This window comes from Heptranchias perlo, chromosome 34, assembly GCF_035084215.1.
Source record: "Heptranchias perlo isolate sHepPer1 chromosome 34, sHepPer1.hap1, whole genome shotgun sequence".
NCBI lineage: Eukaryota > Metazoa > Chordata > Chondrichthyes > Hexanchiformes > Hexanchidae > Heptranchias > Heptranchias perlo.
The window spans coordinates 10,968,412-10,992,906 of NC_090358.1; the positions used below are offsets into that span (position 1 = coordinate 10,968,412).

Consider the following 24,495-nt stretch of genomic DNA (forward strand, 5'->3'; position numbering starts at 1 on the left):
GAGGCCGAGATGGATCATCCACTCGGCACTTCTGGCTGAAGATGGTTGCAAACGCTTCAGCCTTGTCTTTTGCACTCATGTGCTGGACTCCGCCATCATTGAGGATGGGGATGTTTGCAGAGCCTCCTCCTCCCGTTAGTTGTTTAATTGTCCACCACCATTCACGACTGGATGTGGCAGGACTGCAGAGTTTTGATCTGATCCGTTGGTTGTGGAATCGCTTAACTCTGTCCATAGCATGCTGCTTCCGCTGTTTAGCATGCATGCAGTCCTGAGTTGTAGCTTCACCAGGTTGGCACCTCATTTTTAGGTACGCCTGGTGCTGCTCCTCATTGAACCAGGGTTGATCCCCTGGCTTGTTGGTAATGGTAGAGTGAGGAATATGCCGGGTCATGAGGTTACAGGTTGTGCTGGAATACAATTCTGCTGCTGCTGATGGCCTACAGTGTCTCATGGATGCCCAGTTTTGAGCTGCTAGATCTGTTCTGAATCTATCCCATTTAGCACGGTGGTAGTGCCACACAACACGTTGGATGGTGCCCTCAGTGCGAAGACGGGACTTCGTCTCCACGAGGACTGTGCGGTGGTCACTCCTACCAATACTGTCATGGACAGATGCATTTGCAACAGGTAGATTGGTGAGGACGAGGTCAAGTAAGCTTTTCCCTCGTGTTGGTTCGCTCACCACCTGCCGCAGGCCCAGTCAGGCAGCTATGTCCTTCAGGACTCGGCCAGCTCGGTCAGTAGTGGTGCTACCGAGCCACTCTTGGTGATGGACATTGAAGTCCCCCACCTAGAGTACATTTTGTGCTCTTGCTACCCTCAGTGCTTCCTCCAAGTGGTGCTCAACATGGAGGAGGACTGATTCATCAGCTGAGGGAGGACGGTCGGCGGTAATCAGCAGGATTGCCCATGTTTGACCTGATGCCATGTTTGACCTGATGCCATGAGATTTCATGAGGTCCAGAGTCAATGTTAAGGAGTCCCAGGGCCACTCCCTCCTGACTGTATATCACTGTGCCGCCACCTCTGGTGGGTCTGTCCTGCCGGTGGGACATGACATACCCAGGGATGGTGATGGAAGAGTCTGGGACGTTGGCTGATGATATAGTCTAGCCCATGTAACTGTCACAAGGCAACACTTACGACAGCAATTATGTTACTTTAGGGGCATTAATGGCACATGAAATTGACTAGTGAGCCATACCATTGGCTCCTTGCCATTACTGCCATTTCCAGGGTTTTCTGCCAGAAGTGACTACAGACATTGAATATATCTACTCAAATATGGGTGGGTGTATTCAAAGTGGACAGTAATGATGGAGTAACAACACATCACATTTTCTGTTACTACCACCATAGCAACATTGGACGCAAGTAGTGGCAGCATGTTACTGGCATCCAGTGTTCCTGAAGACCCGGTGAAAGGCCCTTTAAAATTTAACTTTGTCCCTGAAGGAGTGAATTGATCACGGAAATTCTCCAAGATCATCAGCACAACAGATAGACGAGTGAAGGTCTCACAAAAACTGTATTTATGGCAGTGTAGCTGCCTCAGAGGAAAATACCAGCAACACTGTCTAACACTGATCCCAGCAGAAACCACTAAAACCCACATTAGACTGTACAATAAACCCCATTATGCCTATTGTATAAATAGCACAAAGGCCAGACAACATACCTATGACAGAATAGGGAACTCTCTGCATTATATTTTGTATGACTTTAGATAGAAGGATAAATGCGATTTAAAAATTGGCTGCAGCCAGTTGTATCTCTGGGCAAAGCCCATTGTTTTTACGGTACTACTAACCATACCGAGAACTGGCACAATCACACTGTGGCAATGCAGATGTCTATACTGGATGGATTTTCTGTCAAACTCTCTAATGAGACATTATTTAAGTCAAAAGTTGCATTATGGCTGGAACTGGCTGTTTGAAATGTTAAAGTCTGTAGATTAGCATACTGTGGAATAGACAAATTCAATTACTTTGACTATGGAGCCATCAAAGTGCAGTATTTGCAGAAAGTTGTTAACACCTGGGCAATCATACCCCACCTCACAAGGTATGACAGCTAACTCAAAAATAATGACTATAACTTGAAAGTATTCCCAAAGCATAAATTGCAGCTCTGATAACTCAGCTTTCGTCCTGTCTGAAGATCTGAAGTCCGTGGACAAGAAATCCACATCATCCATGTACAACTACACATCAAGAAGGCGTATGAAGGACTCCCACTTACCAGGCTGTGTAAGAAGTGTGTTCTAAAAAGAATATTTTAATCCTTGTGGACTGATATATCAATGATGTATGAGTTGTGTTAAGAAATAATTTTCTGGAAGTTGTTCCAGACTAAGTAAGCTGATCGTTTTGTGGCCTTATTTACAGCAAGGAGCCGACAAGTGGGTGGAGGACAGAAGTCCCATACTAATTAACCAGTGGACAATTCACCAAACCGCATGATTACTCAAGACTCACGAGTTGGGCATTATGCAGTCTAGAGGATGACAGAGAAGTGATTCCGGAGATATTAAATGTTGTAACTACAACAAGATGAGACACAAATCAAGCAATCGCTGGTCCATGAGGGAGTTGAGGGCATGGCCTGGAAGACTGCTGTGAGACTCTACATTGTCAGGAGCTGTATAGTGATAACAAATTCACCGAATATGCTGCAGTGTTTAGACCCGGCCACTGTGGGCATTGAAGTCATAGAATATGGTTCAGTACCTACACCTGACCACTGTGAACAAGTGGCCAACAGAAAGCTGCTTGACACAGGTTGTAATCTGATGCTGATACATCTGCATCAGTTTCCATAGAATCATAGAAGTTACAACATGGAAACAGGCCCTTCGGCCCAACATGTCCATGTCGCCCAGTTTATACCACTAAGCTAGTCTCAATTTCCTGCACTTGGCCCATATCCCTCTATACCCATCTTACCCATGTAACTGTCCAAATGCTTTTTAAAAGACAAAATTGTACCCGCCTCTACTACTGCCTCTGGCAGCTCGTTCCAGACACTCACCACCCTTTGAGTGAAAAAATTGCCCCTCTGGACCCTTTTGTATCTCTCCCCTCTCACCTTAAATCTATGCCCCCTCGTTATAGACTCCCCTACCTTTGGGAAAAGATTTTGACTATCTACCTTATCTATGCCCCTCATTATTTTATAGACTTCTATAAGATCACCCCTTAACCTCCTACTCTCCAGGGAAAAAAGTCCCAGTCTGTCTAACCTCTCCCTATAAGTCAAACCATCAATTCCCGGTAGCATCCTAGTAAATCTTTTCTGCACTCTTTCTAGTTTAATAATATCCTTTCTATAATAGGATGACCAGAACTGTACACAGTTCCAGAGGGCAGAAATGCCCATATTCTTATATTTTAGAGGCAAAAGAAATACCCTTGGCCAAAGTGTGGCTAGAGTGTCCGATCTGGACTGGTGAGAAAGAAGTGGGAGTTTTAGCATCATTGCAGTGTAAGCATTGTTGGAGAACAATTTAACTTAATATCTCATCAGCCTGTGCAGTCACCAGAGACCAAGCTAGGACTGAGAAACAGAGACATGTCAATGTGAGATCAATGCAGCCAGCTGCAGTGGACAATGGTGGCAATTTTGGCAGGTATCGAACATGTAAGTTCCAAAAGACATTCAGTGCTCAAAAGGGTTAATCTGCGCTATTTCATTTCAGTGATGTGTGTCAGTGGCAAAATACTTGCTTCGGGTGTTTTTTTTTAAATGCAGTTCACTGTTGTTGCGACTAGTTTACTTTGAACATCAGTTCACTAAACTGAATCAGGTCTATCAGGCAGTGGACCAGCTGCATTAGCATTGCACACAAGGGGGGCATGCAAGGGAGATAGCAAGTTATGTATTGGCAGAAAACCCAAACTTGTAACAGCAGCTTTTGTAATAACCCTGTGCAACATAATCTGACCACTCTTTGTCTCAGCAGGCTCTTGCCTATTATGTTGGGGCAGATGGTGTTGTTTTAGGCATAACCCCTGGAAAGGAACAAAGAGGAACACGTCCTCCAGCTCCAATTTTTTTTTTTTTGCTTTGGTTAGGTCCTCTCTCCTTGTCCTACACCCATCTCCTCCTCGCTCCCAGCTCCCCGCTCCCCCCACCCCCCCCCCCCAGCCTCACTTCTAATCCCAGCAATGACACTGATGTCTCCCCTAACTCTCTTTATGTGATTGCGCCTCTGCTGAAGCCCCAGGACCACAATTCTAACCACCATCATCTAACGTTTGAAAGCAGAAACAGAGTGACCACTGCAGCTGGGAGATTATTAAGTGGAAAATGTGGAGCTTTGTAATGCCTGTTACTGGTTTTCAAGTCACAGCCAAATATTAAGAGTGCAAGCTTCAATTATCACATGAAACAGCAGCTTTGTGACCTTGCACACATGGCTTTGGACATGACATTCTATTTTAAAGGGCCCGAGATGTTGAATTCCTGTACCCAGGATCTTTGCTTCTTACCATAGTTGAACTGGCTATTTGTCTTCTCACAGTTAATAATGTTGAATCGATATGGGATTCCAGCTTTCATGCCACTGATCTCAAAGTAGAACCACTGGTGCTGAAAGTCTGTGTTGATGTCAGCATTCATAATCAAATCATATTCATATCTAGATAGGAATAGAAAATAATGACATTTATTAAACAATGGAAGCACTGCTCCTAGACTGCAACAACTCTAACCTGAACAGAGATTAACAGCAGTAAAAATATGGGCATTCTGCCCTCCAGCTAATCGTCCACACACAGCAGCCCCGTCCATGAGGAACACCTCATTTAGTTCCTTCATTTAGTTATAATTATTTAAAAACGATGGCCAATAATAAAACATTTTAAAAACTATTTGTAGTAGTGGATTATTTTCCCCTGAAAATACAATGCCACCAAAGCTTTGTACCCCTATGGTTTTGTGGATAAATGGCATTAAGCCAAACAAACCAGAAAGTTCCAGGTTCAATTCCTGGTCTGGGTTGAGTTGGCTTACCTTAGACAGGCCAGTGGTAGGAAGTGTTACAATTAGCTTCAACGGTTTCACTACATACACCAGATTGCATTATGAATCACATACTGTTTTGTGCCCTGTTTCACACTTACTTGCGAATTTGAATAGCTTTTCGAAGATTGCCTGACTCAAAGTTTGAATAGAATTTCAGGGAAACGTCATCTTCTGATGTAACCAATGAAAGACTGTTGTAAAAAAAACAGAAAAGGTTGATAGGAACGCTACTTGAATCCGAACTAAAAATCATACAGGGCCAGATTTTGCTGTACTCACCATTTTTCATGTGCAAATCAGACAGTAAGTTCCAGCGACCACATATGTGCAGCTAAACACAGAAATCCGGAAGTTTATGGCCGAGATGCAATGCTCCTCCAAAAGCTGCACGAAAACAGCATCTTGCTGTCTGGCTTCCCGCTCAAATGTATTGAATGGCGTGAAGTTCCTGTACTTACCTGATAGATACGAACTAAACTCACCAAAAAAAGTTATATCAAATCATTTCTAGTCTAAATACCATTTTAACAGTGTGGTGTGAAGTCTCATTCCATCAGATTTTAATTACTGTTGGACACTAAAAAAAATTAAAACTTTTATTTTACTTTTTCTTTGTCTCTTTTATATGTCTCTTAATTCAATCTTTCTTACTCTCTCTTTATTTTGCTTTCTGTACCTGATTTGGCAATGAATTTACTATTCTAACTTATACTTCCCTGGTTCTGACTCCGCGCTGTTATTACGGAGGCTTCAATCTGATTGGTTAAGGAGATACACAGCTGCTTGCCCTGTTCACACAGGTCCCAGATGCCATGTAGAGGGCACCGCACTTTTTGGATCTTTAATTTCCAGGAGCTTGCCATGCAAAATCTCATTGGAAGTCTATGGGCAAGTGCAAGTCTAACAATCAGCGCCGCTCACAGCAAAATCTGGCCCAATGTATCAATAGGTTCCACTGAACACACGTAATCAAATGGCCCATTTTATAAAACAATTGAGTGTCTTACCCAGGGCTTTATAGCCTGGTTAGTCACACCATTGTGAGAGTAATGCAACATTAAACAGCTCTGCATCATTTTGTAGAATTATCAGGAATGGGTTTAATGGCATGCTAAAGCAAATGGTAAGAACATATGTTGAATATTTGTATACTGGGAAGTATCACAGGAATAGAGTTCTTCCCTTTTAAGTTACTATACTGGTGATATATGCAGACAGTTACAGGACACCAGCAGAACCTCTTGAAAATGGCGGAGAACTGGTTGTGCCAGGTCTCTGCCATTTATGGGAGTCCCCTGTTGACCTTGAAAGGGGTGGAACCTCTGTCCAACTCTTAAAAGGCAAGGAACATAGCCAGGGCGGGGACTTCCCAGGCCCCACCAGTGGAGTTCAAGTCAAACACATGCCCTGGACCCCAGAAGAGGAGAATTTTTTTTTTTTAACATTGACGGATCAGCCTCCTTACCAAAGGGGCTGAGGGGACCATGGCTGGGGTCAGGTGGGAGCCTGGGCAACAAACCCCTTCAGACAGCCAGTATATTTTAAAATATTGCCTTGTTGGTTACAGCCTAACTTGAGGTGCCTTTAAGGACAGCCCGTTAGGCCACATATAGACCTGGTTTTCCTGAGTGTAGCCAGTGCCGGCTGCCTCAGGGCAAACCAATCTTGCAGTGGGGGCCTCAAATAGGCATTAGTTTGCATCTGTAAATAAAGGCTCTAACACCTGTTACAAACGTGGGCACTGCACACCGATTTTCTAGCCTTTACCAATATGGCCAGCGGCACACTTGCGACTCGTAACGAGCGTGCACTTCCTGCCCGCCATATTGGAGGTTCAGGAGGTCGTTTAGCGCCTGAAAATTCGGCACTGTGCAGCCGAATGTCTAGGCCGTCAAGTTTAAGGGTGATACTTTGCAGAATTCCTAGGCGTCACCCATGGTGTTCATTCCTAAGTATAAGACAACCCAAGTCTGTATAGTTTACTGGAAATTAAATGATAAAAGGAAGCTGATGTGTGCCATTTGCCTCACAAAGAGAAGACCCGCATGAAACGTAGGGCACCAGGTGTCCTAACAGTTGCCGGACCGAAGGATAGTAACAAGTCCCATTAAGTAATACAAATACAAAGAAAGACTTGAAAAATTGGGGCTGTTTTCATTAAAGCAGAGGACATTTAAGCAGCTGGTGATCCTGTCCTGTTCTGTCGTGCACATTTATTTTATGCTTTAATCTGGTGCATTGCATCAGCAAAATGCTCAAAAGTTTTAACAAAATTATTCTTTGCAATCTGGGATTCGAATGAAGCATCATGTATGGGATGGATAGTGGATTGACCAACCTTTCAGTATCAAAAATGACCCTGTCCAGAACATCCTTAGGGTTGACTAAACGTTGAATATCTTCAAATATTTTATCCCTGAAACCAAAAATATGTACAAAGTTTCAAAATTATTTCAGTACAAGCCAATAAAAATGAATTAACAAAGGCATTAACTCCTGGTACTTTGGCCAGGAATTGAAGATCAATTGGCCGAGAATCTGAGATCTAGCAGCCAAGAATTCAACGTCGATTGGCCAAGAACTCCAACTTCCAGCTCCAATTTTCAATAATGGACTCAAGAGTCAAAATATGGGAGGGTTAGTTGATTAATATGATCGGTCCCACTCATGTTTAGCATGTTTTGCAACTACAATCTGATAATGCATTCATTGAATGTGCTACTGACTTGAATGGTACAGCATCAATCCTGCCACAATGTATTATACTCACTGGTTTGTAATGTCCTCATGGGCAAGAAATTAACATGGGGAGATCAATTTCTAGGCATAATCTCCGATCTCCTCCAGAGGTGCTCCCCAGTGCCTGCAGCTTGTGAGATGGCCGACAGCTGAGTCCCTATTTTGCATTTCGCGACTGCAGTACCAGTTTGGCCCTGATCACTTTCCACCCCATGAGAATTCATTACAGGTGGGGGCTGGAATGGTATGAACATGGTGCCAAGATAAGAAAGAACACCATCATCTTCTGCTCCCTCCATTCTGCCCTTGTAATCTCCATGTTACTGTACCTGCTGGCCTGTCATCAGAAAACTCCAAATTAGCAAGGACCATGTTGAAGTCCCTATCAATGATTATCTCCATTTGGCAAAGCTGGTTAAATAACGTGTCCATGAAAGAGCTCTGATTGCAGCCAAACAGCTGCCTGGCAGCAGTCTAAGAATTGATGAGAGACGTAAAGACTGGCATTACGGGCTGTACAGTGAGAGGCTGCGTTGCAGATGTCCCTGGAGGCACTACTCACTCCTCAGCAGACTATGAAATTTCAATGCTGTGCAACAGAACTCTACACATGCAGGTAGTAGACTCCTCCACTCGAGGCTTTTAAGTAGGTTTCCCAATGACATAAGCAATCTGTCATGCTACTAATCAGCCTCTTAATTATCAAAAATGTGATGAAAGGAGTTGTCAATAGTGCTATCAATGAGCATTTACTCACCAACAATCTGCTCACTGATGCTCAGTCTGGGTTCCACCAGAACCAGTCAGCTCCAGACTTCATTACAGCCTTGGTCCAAACATGAGATGCAGGAGCTGAATCCTAGAGGTGAGGCAAGAGTGACTGCCCTTGACATCAAGGCAGCATTCGACCATTTGTGGCACAAAGGACCCCTAGAAAAACTGACATCAGTGGGGATCGAGGGGAAATTCTCCAGTGACTGGTGTCTTATCTGGCACAAAGGAAGATGGTTGTGGGTGTTGTAGGCTAATCACCTCAGCACCAGGACATTGCTACTGGAGTTCCTCGGGGCAGCGTCCTAGGCCCAACTATCTTCAGATGATGGGCTATGCAGTGAGAGGCTGAGCTGCAGATGTTCCTGGAGGCGCTACTCACTCCTCAGCGGACTGCGGAATTTCAATGCAGTGCACCAGAACTCTACACATGCAGGTAATAGACTCCTCCACTAGAGGCTCTTAAGTAGGTCTCCCAATGACCATAAGCAATCTGTCACTGTTTTTTTAAAGTCCCAGCCATGGAAGTCAGGATCATAAGGTCAGGAGTGGGGTTTTCGCTGATGATTGCAGTGTTCAGCTTCACTCGCAATTCCTCAGACAATGAAGCAGTCCATGCCTGAACGTCATCCAGGTTTGGGCTGATAACATTTACGCCATACAAGTGCCAGGCAATTACCATCTCCAAGAGAGAACCTAACCACCTCCCCTTGACATTCAATGGCATTATCGGGGCCAAGCACCCCATCATCAACATCCTTGGGGGATTACCATTGACCAGAAACACAACTGAACCAGCCACATAAATGCTGTGGCTACAAGAGCAGGTCAGAGGCTGGTTATTCTACAGCGAGTGGTCACTTCCTGGCTCCCCAGAGCTTTTTAACTACCTACAAGGCAGAAGTCAGGAGTGTGACAGATTACTCTCCACTTGCCTGGATGGGTGCAACTGCAACAACACTCAAGAAGCTCAACACCATCCAGGACAAAGCAGTCCGCTTAATCGTCACTTCACCCACTAGCCTAAACATCCACCCCATCCACCACCAGCGTATCATGGCTGCAATGTGTACTATCTATAGGATGCCCTGCAGAAACTAGCCAAGGCTTCTTCAGCAGCCTTCTCAATCCCACAAACTCTACCAACCAGAAGGACACGGTTGGTAGATGTCTGGGAACACCACCATCACCTCCATGTTCTCCCAAATCACATACCATACTGACTTGCACATATATCACCATTCCTTCATTGTTGCTGGGTCAAAATCCTGGAACTGCCTACCTAACAGCAATCTAGGAGCACCTACACCACACGGACTGCAGTGGATCAAGAAGGCGGGTCATCACCAGCTTCTCAAGCGCAACTAATGATGGGCAATAAATGTGCACTTTGCCAGCGACGCCAATGCCCCGAGACTGAATTTTTTTAAAAAGAGCATTGGGAACCAATCCAATGGAATGCTGGATGGAATAATATGAAATAAGCAGCCTTACAATTGCAAATGAAGCACTCCAACTTTTGTTCACAATGCGCAGTGGCAGTAACACTGGGAAAAAGATACACATGGCAGCTGACAGAGAGTCCAAGCTTTGCATTCGGTGAAAGCTTAGATATGTAGGTCATGTATAAATATTGTTTATTTACCACTTTCACTGAAGATTTAAACAAAACACACGGGGAGATATTTTGCATATTGTGAAATTTTGCACATTCAGCTTGGTCCTTTCCGACAAATAATTTTAGTAAATAGAAATTCATGTACCAGGGGGATGAGCAATTTCCTGATATGTGCTACTGGCGCTCTCCCCTTTGTTTGCACTGCATAAAAAAAGAGAAATAAGTTTCTTGGGTTTGAAAGTATGCCTACCATGTACGTTATGGGCCACTGAGTGCCCCCATAGTGTGGTAACAAGCCATAGAGACCAGTAGTGGCACCAGCCAGTGTGGTACTGAGCAATACAAACCAGAAGGTCCCACAATCCATCTCGTGTCTGTTTTTTTGTTCGGCTGATCTCAGTTGGAATACTCCTACTGGCTGATTTTAGTGCCATTTCTCTCTCCCCAATAATTGTTGATTTATTTACATCTGTTTAATAAATGGTGTAAAATGTGAGTTTTGGGTAATGCTGGTAAAAGTAAGGTTAATGATAACAGGATAAACTGTCAGTTTACAAATTCAACCCTATGTCCAACCCTCTTCGCAAAGCAGAAATTACCACTCTAATGGTACTTTGCTTGTGGACCCTCCCTGTCAGTGACCTAGCAAACAGCCATCTTGTTTGAGGTAAATCTACCCTGGACTTCAGATTGAATTATAATTCTTTACTTTTCTGTGGAGTTTGCAAAAGTTTATTTGTCAAAAGGTTTGGTTAAATCCCATGCTCATTTGAATTAGGTTACACATATATAAACACATTTTAAGTTGGAAATGCACTGTGCAATTCATTTGCTTTAGATGTGTCTGACACAGTCACTGCTTCAAACTGCAGTAATGTCCATTCTACCACTATTCCCATCCTTTATCTTAATTTACTAACTACTAAAGAGGCCTTTGGAGTGAGCTTTGGCTCAGTGGTAGCATTCCCATCTCTGAGTCAGAAGGTTATAGAGTATGATTCCCCTACAGATGGTCTGGCAAGCAGAAACAAAAGTTCTGGTCTCTGGGTTGACATTCAGCAAGGTCCTCACATCTGATGGGAGTGCAGCAGTGACCCCCTTCCCCCCCATCGCATCTAGCTGGTTCTTCTGGTCGGGAGTTATGAGTCAGGCTGACGACCTGTACATGTAAGTGGGGACGTTGAGACAACCCACAGCACAATCTTTTTTTTTTATTCATTCAAGGCCAGCATTTACTGCCCATCCTAATTGCCCTTAGAGAAGATGGTGGTGAGCCACCTTCTTGACTGAGTGGCTTGCTCGGCCATTTTAGAGGGCGATTAAGAAATCAACCACATTGCTGTGGGTCTGGAGTCATATATAGGCCAGACCAGGTAAGGACATTAGTGAACCAGATGGGTTTTTATGACAATCCAGTAGTTTTGTGGCCACCATTACTGATACTAATTTTTTTAATTCCAGATTATTTAATTAATTGAATTTAAATTCCCCAGCTGCCATGGTGGGATTTGAACTCATGACTCTGGATTACTAGTCCAGTAACGTAACCACTATGCTACCGTACCCAGTAGATCTGCTAGCTGTAAAAGCAGTGGAAGAAATGGGTTGCTTCATGTACCGCTAGACACAGAAAAAAAGGTCATTTGGTGTCATTCCTGCTGGACTGTTTGTGAGTGGTTACTTGCTGCTCAGCAGTAGCTGGGAGTACATTGAATTATATTAGAATGTCACAGTACAGTGAATAATTTAATGTCTACAGCATTAAAAGAGCTAAACAAACGGAACAGAATAAAGCACTTCATAATATTAATGCTTTACCTTTGAACTCCACACCACTGACCCACCAGTGGCTCCTGATAGGGGGGCGGGATGTGACCCCAATAATCTGGAAATGCCAATGTTTTGTAATCGGTGGCTGATTTTGTTTTCTCCGCCACAGTGGTGTAAACATATGGATCATGAAATGGAATCATTTCTTTTCGCATTTCTAAAAGTTTATTCCCAATATCCTGAGGTTCATGCTCTCTGCCAATAGTCCAGCTTTGACTGAGGGACCTAGCACATTCTTTGCCAGCAACATTTTGTGCTTTGGTGTTCTGTAAATCTTGAAAGTGTATGCTTATTTTTGATGAATGTGCAGAGGGGCAGTGCACATTCAAATGCATTTCCTTAATTTTATGCTTTGAAGGGTTCAAAGTGCATCCATCGCTTGGTCCTACTGGGCGAGTGCCTGAATCTTGGATGGGTGTGCAATAATTCTTTTTCAATCCTTTGGATCCACTTTCCCCTCCATTGTTGGATGAAGCCTGAAATGTTTGATAAGTTCTTCTGTTTCCAAACGAGTTGTGTGGATTTGGTGAATCTTCCTCAACAATGTCTTTGCGCCACTCTCTGGGCTTCTTGCATCTGTGAGGCCCTGACGTTGTGAAGAATGCTGAACATAATGTATCATCTTGACTGCTACTTTGGTCATCCGACATTGGGTCTAAATCCTGCATAAAACAGAATATGTGATATAATAACTACTAATATATATGTTAGAATTAAGAGAAAATTAAGAAAGTTGCTGAAGTGGGGTTTATTGTAGGAAGTTTTCTGCAATACTCTGGATGTCAGAGTTGAGATCCAGAAAACTTCATATCGAGTCTGCCTCATTGGAACAGAAGACTGATCATGAGAGAGAGGAAGCAGAGACTGTGGAATGTTTTGGCATACAGAAGGACATACAGCCCATCATGTTCTGGCCAGATCTTTGCTAGAGACCGATCCAAAACTAATCCCACTGTCTTGCTTTCTCTCCATAGCCCTGTATCATCATCTGCTTCAAATATTTATCCAATTTTCCCTTAAAGGATGCAATTGTTTCTGTCTCCACCACTTCCTGTGGTAAAACAATCCACGTTCCACCAACACATTGCTTAAATAAATTTCTCCTAACCTGTGTTCTCAGTGCAGAGTTAAACATTTACTGACAGGAAATGATAAATCAATACAATTTTAACAAACCAGCAGCAGGTACCCTGAAATATCTGTTGCAGAAACTTCTCTGCAGTGACAGAATTGTTAGTGAAAGAAATTCTCAGTAAAATGCGACTGAACTTTCTTCATCGAATATAATCCAATTAATTCTGATTAACGGACCCCACACTTGTGCTGTTTGGATTCATTATAAAGCAGTATAGCATCTTAATTTAAGAATAAATGTTTCTTCAGACAACAGTGCAACTAATCAGTAGAACTATTTAAATGAATTTGACAGTATCCTCATCACATACTCCCCCTTGGACTAATTAATTTCAAACTCAATGACATTTTGCTCAGACAGATTCCTATACCAGTCATTAATTTAAAAATAAAGTACCTAGATCTCACACTTCCTCAACATTATCATTTCCAAGTTAAAACAAAAGAACATGACAATGGGCAGAAGAACAGTATCTTGGCAACAGTCTTCTACAGATCAGTCCTCACTGTGTGATCCCCAGCAGGGGATGAGGGGCAATTCAAAATTTCAGCCCAAGTAGGATTGTGAAACTTACACCTGGAAGGTTGGTCCATTCAAGTGGCAAGCAGGCTTGAGATTTCAACCATAATGCTACACTTGGGACGCCAATGCTGCTATAGTGGCTAAATTGCGCTTTGCTCTTTCTCTGCTGGTCGTAGATCAGGGGCAGACTACCCCCAGTTAAACTAAGAGCTGAGGCTCATAATGCCATGTCATTTAAAAAGAGGCTGTGTGCTCTGCAATAATGCAAAAATTGTTTGTTTGGTAAAAAAGTGAAGTTTTCTGCTGCACTAGGCGTGCACTGCTGGCCACAAATGTTTGGACAGCTAGAGAGTGTTGGAGGGCACCATCCCTTTCAGCAGTACAAGGGTCCCATTTGGGATACCCAAAATAGGTATAATTTGATGCAAGAGCAGGAAGACGCATAGGAAGCAATCTTGGATGTCACGGAAGTGAGATATCACAGGAGAAATTACCCAGTCACCAGAATTTATTGTCCCTGCCAGATGTTTCAAGACCTTATCAAGGAGCAGTGCCTTCATAGGCTGATTCAGCAGGGAGGTTGTACAGGAACTTTATGACCTATTACAGAAGGATTTGCTTCCATGCTGCAGGGCACACACGGTGCTGCCACTACGACCTTAGAATCATAGAATGGTTACAGCACAGAAGGAGGCCATTCGGTCTGTTGAGTCCGTGCCAGCTCTCTCTAAGAGCAATCCAGCTAGTCCCACTCCCCCACCCTTTCCCCGTAGCCCTGCAAATTTTTTCTTTCAAGTATTTATCTAATTCCATTTAGAAAGCCATGATTGAATCTGCCTCCACCACCCTTTCAGGCAGGGCATTCCAGATCATAACCACTTGCTGTGTAAAAAAGTTTTTCCTCATGTCGCCTTTGGTTCTTTTGCCAATCACCTTAAATCTGCATCCTCTGGTTCTCGACCCTTCCACCAATGGGAACTGTTTCTCTCTATCCATTCTGTCTCGACCCCTCATGATTTTGAACACCTTTATCAAATCTACTCTCAACCTTCTCTGCTCTAAAGAGAACAACCCCAGCTTCTCCAGTTTATCCATGTAACTGAAGTCCCTCATCACTGGAACCATTCTAGTAAATCTTTTCTGCACCATCTCCAAGGCCTTCACATCCTTCCTAAAGTGTGGCGCCCAGAATTGGACACAATACTCCAGTTGAGGCCGAGCCAGTGTTTTATAAGGATTCATTATAACCTCCTTGCTTTTGTACTCTATGCCTCTATTTATAAAGCCCAGGATAGTGAATGATTTTTTAACCGCTTTCTCAACCTGCCCTGCCATCTTCAATGACCTGTGCACATATACCCCCAGGTCTCTCTGTTCCTGCACCCCCTTTAAAATTGTACCCTTTAGTTTATATTGCCTCTCCTCGTTCTTCCTACCAAAATGTATCACTTCGCACTTCTCTACGTTAAGTTTCATCTGCCACGTGCCCTCCCATTCCACCAGCCTGTCTATGTCCTCTTAAAGTCTTTCAATACACTCCTCACTACGCTTCCAAGTTTTGTGACATCTGCAAATTTTGAAATTGTGCCTGTACACCCTGGTGACTCATCTACTTTAAGTACAGCCAGCCTTTCTAGTACCTCCTCTATCAATTTTTAGCCCATCCACTATCTCAACCACCTCCTCTTTTAATGTGACTTTGGCAGTATCTTCTTCCTTGGTAAAGACAGATGCAAAGTATTCATTTAGTACCTCAGCCATGCCCTCTGCCTCCATGAGTAGCTCTCCATTTTGATCCCGAATCGGCCCCACCCCTCCTCTTTATACCCATTTACTATTTTTATGCCTATAGAAGACTTTTGGGTTCCCTTTTATGTTAGTTGCCAGTCTGTTCTCACATTCTCTCCTTGCCCATCTTATTTCCCTTTTCACTTCCCCTCTGAGCTTTCTATATTCAGCCTGGTTCTCACTTGTATTATCAACCTGACATCTGTCATACGCCCCCTTTTACTGCTTCATCTTACTCTCTACCTCTTTCGTCATCCAAGGAGCCCTGGCTTTGGTTGCCCTATCTTTCCCCCTCGTGGGAATGTACCTAGACTGTACCCAAACCATTTCCTCTTTAAAGGCCTCCCATTGGTCTATTACAGTTTTGCCTGCCTATCTTTGACTCCAATTTACTCGGGCCAGATCCATTCTCAACGCACTGAAATTGGCCCTCCTGCAATTAAGTATTTTTACTCTAGATTGCTCCTTGTCCTTTTCAATAATCTAAATCTTATGATACTATAGTCACTGTTCCCTAAATGTTCCCCCACTGACACTTGCTCCACTTGACCCACCTCATTCCCCAAAACCAGATCCAGCAATGCCTCCTTCCTCATTGGGCCAGAAACATACTGATCAAGAAAGTTCACCTGACACACTTCAGAAATTCTTCCCCCTCTCTGCCCTTTACATTATTACTATCCCAGTCTATATTACAATAATTGAAGTCCCCCATTATCACTACTCTATGGTTCTTGCACCTCTCTGCAATTTCCCTGTAAATTTGTTCATCTATATCCTATTCACTAGTTGGTGGCCTATAGAATACACCCTGTAGCGTAATGGCACCTATATTGTTTTTTTAACTTTAACCAAATAGATTCTGTCCTTGACCCCTCCCGGACATCCTCTCTCTCCAGCACTGCAATATTATCCTGAATCAATACTGCCACCACCCCCCACTTTCTTTCCTTCCCTCCCTATCTTTCCTGAACACCTTGTATCCAGCAATATTTAGTACCCAATCCTGCACTTTTTTTGAGCCAAGTCTCTGTTATTGCCACATCATCATATTGCCATGTGGTTATTTGCTCCTGCAGCTCACCAACCTTATTTACCACACTTCGTGTGTTTACACACATGCACTGTAGACCTATCTTAGACCTTCTTCTATTCACTCTCAGTCTGATCCCACCTAATACCTTACTATTTCTTACTCTAGTGCTATCTGTCTCTCCCATTCCTTTGTGCACATTGTTCCTCCTTTCCAATGCTACATCTTAGTGCCCATCCCCCTGCCAAATTAGTTTAAACTCTTCCACTAGTGAAGTTCCCCACCAGGACATTGGTCCCAGTTCTGTTGAGGTGCAACCCGTCCGGCCTGTACAGGTCCCACCTCCCCCAGAACCGGTCCCAATACCCCAGGAATCTAAAGCCCTCCCTCTTGCACCATCTCTCCAGCCATGCATTCATCTGCTCTATCCTCCTATTTCTATAATCACAAGCGAATGGTACCGCAAGTAATCCGGAGATTACTACCTTTGAGGTCCTGCTTATTAATCTCTTTCCTAGCTCCCTAAAATCTGCCTGCAGGACCTCATCCCTCTTTCTATCTACGCCGTTGGTACCAATATAGACCACAACCTCTAGCTGTTCACCCTTCCCCCTCAGAAAGTTCTGCAGCCGCTCAGTGACATCCTGGACCCTGGCACAGGGAGGCAGCATACCATCTTAGAATCATGTCTGCGGCCGCAGAAATGCCTGCATGCTCCCCTAACTATAGAATCCCCTACCACTATTGCTTTCCCGATCTTCCTACCACCCCCCACCCCCCTCAACCCCGGACAGCTGAGCCACCCGTGGTGCCGTGGACTTGGCTCTGGCTGTATTCCCAGAGGAACCTTCGCCCTCATCAACAGTTAGAAAGTGAGATGCACTCAAGGGACTCCTGCACTACCTGCCTGGTCCTCCTTGTCTATCTGGCGATCACCCAGTCCCTCTCTGCCTGCACTCTCTTAAGTTGCAGGGTGACCACCTCCTGAAACGTGCTATCCACGTTGCTCTCAGCGTCGTGGATGCATTGCAGTGACGCCACCTGCTGCTCAAGCTCTGAAATCCAGAGCTCGAGCTCCTCCAGCTGATGACACTTCCTGCACCCATGGTTATCCAGGACACGGGGAGCGTCCTGGAGTTCCCACATAGCACAGGATGTGCATTCGAAGGGACTGCCATGCCTCTATTTATTAGATTACTAACTCACTTAGCAGAAATAAACTAAAGACTTAAAATACTCTTATTATTAATTTACTGACTGCTTATTTACCCCAATTAACCTACCCCTTTTTAATTTTCCAGCTCTTTGTTTAAACCAATGCCATAGTTTAGAGGGAAAAAAAGGGTAATACTCACCAACCAATCACCTTGATTTTTGTTTTTTGCTTCATGACATTTCTAGGGGCTATGGTGACATTTCCAACATTAGTCAGTCAGCAATGCGTTGATACATGCATCAAGCCACCGATCTTTTGTTTGCCGGAGTCAATCGGTACATCTTTTTTCCCCATGGACCATAGCGAACAGCAAGCCCAAGCCTGAGGCTTGTTCCACATGGCTGGAATTCTCCAGGAGGTGATTGATAGCACGTTCTTCTTTGTGCTCCTTCTGAGTGCAGTGCCCCATATATGAATAACTGAATAAAACCCCTTGCGAATGTCCAGCTTGTATGTAACCATCGTCATAAAATAATGCAGGTGAGTATCAGATTCCCTAGCAACACCCACAGTGCCTTCATTCTGAGTCAACTGTGACACCATTAATTGTCTAACACCCATCAAGTGAAGAGGTTGCTCTTGGGTGACCAGGAATACCTACTGCTGCTCTGGAGCATGATTCCTGTGTGTCATCCTCAAGGACCAAGTGGAGCACAATTACAACCAAGCCCATACCGCCATCACTGAGCACATGATACACATGCTCAAAACAAAATATGCACTGCCTGTACTAGTCAAGTGGCATCCTGCTATATGATCTTGACAGGATCATCACTGTGAGCTGCATTCTGCAATAACACAGCCATTAACAGAGGGATGCACCTGAAAAAGCGGGAACGAGAGACGTCAGGACAGGAGCTAGAGGACGTCCCTCTGTGGCCAGAGGAATCACCACAAGCTGAACAGTTGTTAGTTGCAAAAGCTATTAACTAGACTTTGGTTGAGGAAAGTTTCCTGAACACCACAAGAACCTTACTTATTTCTACCTTCCCCACCATTGTCCCTATCCCCCGCAATCAAACAGCATTACTCACATCCCCTACTTATGTCCCAGTAATAATATTCTTTTTCCAAAATACTTGGGTTACGTCAGCTTCAGAAATAAAAGTTTGTCCAAACTCCGCATCTTCTATGCCAAGATTATTTATGTAAAAAAACCCAAACACAGCACCTGCTCACAAAGTGCTCTGCTTTCCAATGACTGTGTGTGCGTGTGCGTGTGCGTGTGCGCGCGTGCGTACCTAATCTGACGCTTTTTCTCATTACAGCCCCAGTGGCAGCTATGAGGTGGCTGCCAGCTGACTGTCAGTGAGAGGTTCCTGAGATTGAAGTGCCGCTTGACCTCTGTAAACACAGACCCCACATGGGCCTTCTTCAGGCTGCTGGAGGGAAGCCTGGCCCTACATTCTTTCAGACTCCTGTGCAATCATGGGGACGGAGTGGGATCAGTTTGCTGTGGATGTGTTGTCGTCAGGACAAACAGCAACACCCTCCCCGATGGCATCAATTTGAGGCTTGGGCTATTTTAACTCCCGGGCCTCATTTACATCCCACTAGCTAGCTGCCCACCAGAAACGTGGGGGGAAAAGGCAGCTCGCCACTGGTTAAAATTGCACAGCCTAATGGCCACCCAGTGACTGGAAGCTAGGTGGAGGGAAGGGGTTTTCAGCAGAATTTCACAGGTAGGAAGATGGAGGGGAGCCCAGAGCAGCAAGGCCAAGACAGTCCTTGTGGTGCCTGGAGCAGCACTCCTAAGGAGGCCAGCTGCGATTAAAAGATTTGGGTCCTATTGACATAATAGGATCCCTATTTGCATACATGTATGAGGCTCCCACGAGAAACCGCAATATTAAAATCCCCACGGAGCGGCTAATTAGTCTGCTCCTTTTTGACTGCCCCCGCCTGGTTTCTGCTGGCCAGGAGGAGTTAAAGTTCACCCCCCTCCTATAATTCATTCCAGATTCATGACATATTCAGAGCTTAATGAAAAGCTGCAAGTGAGGGACCAGCTGGGATCTAAATCTAGGAGTTCAAAAGATGTCAAATTGCAACAGCTAAACAAGTATTTTATAACATTTTAAAACCGACGATTAGATTCCAACCCTGAATTTATTCTGTGTTATGTACACCAGTGGATTTCCCCTGAGGCTGCTCTCAGATTTCTTTGAATTGGGCTTATTTCATTTTTGTACATGCAGCAGCTCATTTGCTAGCTCACCACATGCTTCTGGGTAGGTACAATTGTGTATTATAACAATTAAAGATTACATTGCTATAAAAAAATTGAAATGTTAACAGTCACAATCTCAAGAGCCAATTAAATTTGATGTTCTATAAAATAAAAGGAAGTGAAAAGAAAATTACAATTGTATTAACAAAGAGTGGCACATATCCTCAGAGGTGGAAATTACAAGGAGGGACCAAGGAATATTAGAAATGATGAATAGGGAGGTACCAGATAGGCTGAGGCATTAAAAGAGGACAAGGCACCTGGCTCAGATGGACAGCACAGTAAATACAGAAGGAAGTGGCTAATTAACTTGGTCACACTTTGAAAGCCAATTTTAGAGATTGACTAGAAACAGAAATAGTGCCTGGGGATTGCAGATGAGCAATTTATAAAAAAGGTGCATAAAAATACTCTGGAGACTACAGGCCAGCAAACCTGACATCTGTATTAGGTAAAATATTAGAGGGCATTCTGAAGGAAGGAATAATGAAGCATGTACAGAAATATGGTCTAACTTTAGGCAGTCAGAATGGCTTTATGCAAGGGACGTCATGTCTAAGAAGTTGATTGGATTATTTGAGGAGATAACAGACTTAATGGATAAGGGGAATCTGGCAGTCATATTTTTAAGATTTTAGTAGTTTCTGATACAGTGCCACACAGGAAATTGGTCAACAAGATTGAATGGCATGAGATAGTGGGGAAGCTTCTGGAACAGAAACAAAATTGCTTGGCTCAGAGGAGGAAAAATGTTTTCCAAATAAAACGAAGAAATATAAACTTATGCTGGACTAATCAGAAAGCTCTCAGTAAGAAAGGCACTAGTTACAAGAAATGTTATACCCAAATGAACACATATAACTTCACTGGGGGTCTTTGTTCTGTTTCCTGAGCCTGAATTTCTTACCGCTAATTGACTTCATCATGTCCTCAATGCCTCATACTGATCACAAGAACTATTGATGCCGCTGGATGATGATTAAAGGTGTAGACATTTTCTTCATTATCAGCGCTGACCATCAACAGTAAACAATCTTTTAGTAAAATGATTTAATATTCAAAGTGTTAATCAGATAGTTATTGAGCAGTAGGAAGCTCTGTGAACCCACCTGAAAATACCCAAAAAGTTCTGGACAAAGTCTTTCGTACTGTTTCAGGTCCTCCACAGTTCTGTCAAATTCTGGATTTGGCCTCAGCCTTGTTAAATCTGTTTCTAGATCATCTTCCTTAAACAAATAAGTGGAAACATATTCAGAATTAAGATTAATATTTGCATTTATCAAGCATATCATTACATTGAAACACCTCTAAGCACGCCACGCAATTAATTACCTTTTGGACTGTTATGTATGCAAACATGGCAGCTATTGTACATCAGCCAGATACCCCAAACAGCTTTCAGATGAATGATTTTTATATTGTTGAAGGGAGGAATGTTGGCTAGGACACTAGGAAAATTCCCTGCTCTTCTTCAGATAGTGCTATGGAATCTTTGACATCCAACTGAACCAGTGGAAGAGGCAGATGTGACCTTGGTATAATGTCTCATCTAAAGAATAGCACTTTCAACAATGTATTAGTCCTCAATACTGGAGCGTCAGACTATATTATGACCTCAAACCCCAATATGGGGCTTGAGCCCACAACCTTCAGAAACAAGAGTGCTGCTGAGTAAAGCTGACATACAAATTAATGCAAATGTGACTGGACATTAATTTGTTTTCAGGCACAATACTAATCTATGGCTGGGAGTTTGACATATGCAGCATTTTTTTTGCATCCAGTAATTTGCTCATATGGTATCTGGTCATTTCTTGCACTAGATGGGGCAAAACAAAGGTAAATCTGCAATTACAACTATTCCTGTGAATTGTGGTGATTGTGATTCTCCTTAATGAGCTTTGAATATACATCAACGGTTTACTGTCCACATGATGATGAATGTCAGTTACAGAGGCAATGATAGCCCTGTCAGTATTTCACTGCAACTGCTGCTTCTTATTGAGGGAATTATTTTGTGAATTATTTCAAGGACTTGGCAAGAGATGTGTTCAAGACTGTTGGCACTGGTTATTTTAAGGGTGTTTGCTACTCCCATGTCAACTTCAGCTGCAACATTCTTTCCAACTTAAGCAAGTTTATTTCTTTAAAATCCTTTGGGTAGGACTTGGCTGACAATCGTACAGAATATTTGCAACCTTCAAGTTGCAATTCCTTTGCCAACAGTAATTAACGTTGGCTTCCACCTCTTGCATCCAGGTTCAAATCTAAAGCAGACAGAATAAAGTCCCCCTTCTGTGCTGGCTTTAAGGTAATTATGCAAAACAGGTCTGTTTTATTACTATCCTCAGAAATATAAGAGCGAAAAATCTCCCATAATTTGTCACTAATTGGCATAATTTGAGGTGCTTGGAAGAAGAGGAGGAAGACCACAGGAGAGATGCTGGCAGATTGTTAACACAACAACTTGCATTTATAGTGTCTTTAACGTAGTAAAACGTCCCAAGGCGCTTCACAGGAGCGTAATCAGACAATTTTCACAGGAGCGTAATCAGATAGATTTTAGCAAGGCTTTTGACAAGGTCCCACATGGCAGACTGGTCAAAAAAGTACAAGCCCATAGTATCCATGGGAGAGTGGCAAGTTGGATCCAAAATTGGCTCAGTGGCAGAAATCAAAGGATAATGGTCGATGGGTGTTTTTGTGACTGGAAGGCTGTTTCCAGTGGGGTTCCACAGGGCTCAGTACTAGGTCCCTTGCTTTTTGTGATATATATTAACGATTTGGACTTAAATGTAGGGGGCATGATTAAGAAGTTTGCAGATGATACAAAAATTGGCCATGTGGTTGATAGTGAGGAGGAAAGCTGTCGACTGCACGAAGATATCAACAGACTGGTCAGGTGGGCAGAAAAGTGGCAAATGGAATTCAATCCGGAGAAGTGTGAGGTAATGCATTTGGGGAGGGCAAACAAGGCAAGGGAGTACACAATAAATGGGAGGATACTGAAGGCTACTACAAGGCTACGGACCAAGTGCTGGAAAGCGGTATTAGGCTAGGTGGCTCATTTTCGGCCGGCGCCGATACGATGGGCCGAATGGCCTCCCTCTGTGCCGTAAATTTTCTATGATTCTATGATTCTAAAATTAACTTGACACCATGCCAAAGGAGACATTAGGTCAGGTGACCAAAAGCTTGCTCAGAGGTAGGTTTTAAAGAGGGTCTTAAATGAAGAGAGAGAGGTAGAGAGACAGAGAAGTTTAGAGTGGGAATTCCAGAGCTTAGGCCCTAGACAGCTGAAGGCATGGCTGCCAATGGTGTGGCAAAGGAAGTCAGAGATGCACAAGAGGCCAGAATTGGAGAAACGCAGAGTTCTCGGAGGGTTGTAGGGCTGGGGGAAGTTATAGAGGTAGGGTAGAGCTTGTGTACACCTGGTGGTACCCACACACCTACACATGCTGAGATGACCATATCTTGCTTTGGTAGATGATTAGTGCATATTGAGGGCTCCAATTCCGAAGGTAGGTTGTGACATTAAACCCAATGGCACAGTATAAGACCCTAACTAACCATTATGCTGGGCAGTTCTTCAGAAGCATCTCAATCACAAAATGTCATTATGCATGAAAGAATGCATGCCACAGTGATCATGAGCCAGCAAAGCTTGAATGATCTCTCCCACCAAGATGCCACCAACCATATTTACACACATTGTTGTATCTATCTGGCAATAGATGTGGGAATATGTGTTCACAGGGTCTGCGTCAGCAGAGAGCCAGATGTAAGGACACCTGCTCCTAACATGCATTATAGGGCTGGCACAGAACCAGTGAGCTGTGACTTCAAGGTTGCACAAGGGATTTCTTTTCCCTTCATTTTTGTCTGTCACTTCCTTATTCCATGTACCTTCAGCCTAGGCAAAAGCTGATAATGGGTTGAGTCTTTCTGAAGGCTTTCAGAATTTTTGTTCGCCCTTTTATTGAGACACTGCCCTTTAATTGTGCCCATCCCTTTAAATTTCACTTAAATGCAATTTTCCACTCCCAGAACTAGTTTCTCCCTGCACCTGCCCACAAGTGCACCTGCATGTCTGAATGATTATGCAAATAAGACCTAGGATATTTGAGCGATACTAGTAAATTACTATTCAGACAGGATTATCACCAAATGGCAATGGATATATAGTAGCTTTGTGATTGAGGTACAATACTTGGATCTTTAAAATTCAACAGAAAATAGGAGCAGATATTGGGCTAGGATATAGCTTGACAAATAATAGAATTCTGATTATGATGCAAGAGTTGCAAGAAATGAAAATAAGTTTGTTAACAATTCCTTCTTTTGGCCATTGCATGTTGAAGTAGTCTTGGAAACTAAAAGTACAAACGCAAAATTTAGCTCTGTACCCTGCCACCCTTACAGATGTCAGCTTGAATCTCACCCACACACCCTTAAATAAAAGAATGAGAATGCCATTGACTCCTTGTGCCTTAACAAATTGACTTCAAAATTCTTGTCTGATTTCACATGAGATCCTGAAACATTTGCCTGAGGAAGGAGAAAATCTCCGAAAGCTTGTGAA

The 24,495-nt window shown here is 43.4% G+C and overlaps 1 protein-coding gene across 1 annotated transcript in view; it reads right to left on the reverse strand.

The window, feature by feature from the left end:
- LOC137301780 (cytosolic carboxypeptidase 4) overlaps nucleotides 1-24,495 on the reverse strand; it is a 166,208-nt gene that overhangs the window by 112,037 nt on the left and 29,676 nt on the right. Inside the window, exons 10-14 of the mRNA XM_067971410.1 lie at nucleotides 21,023-21,139; nucleotides 11,978-12,651; nucleotides 7,370-7,447; nucleotides 5,130-5,222; nucleotides 4,497-4,645 (exon numbers count right to left, since the gene is read on the reverse strand). Of these exons, the coding sequence (XP_067827511.1) occupies nucleotides 4,497-4,645; nucleotides 5,130-5,222; nucleotides 7,370-7,447; nucleotides 11,978-12,651; nucleotides 21,023-21,139 (1,111 nt within the window). The remainder of the gene's footprint in view (nucleotides 1-4,496; nucleotides 4,646-5,129; nucleotides 5,223-7,369; nucleotides 7,448-11,977; nucleotides 12,652-21,022; nucleotides 21,140-24,495) is intronic.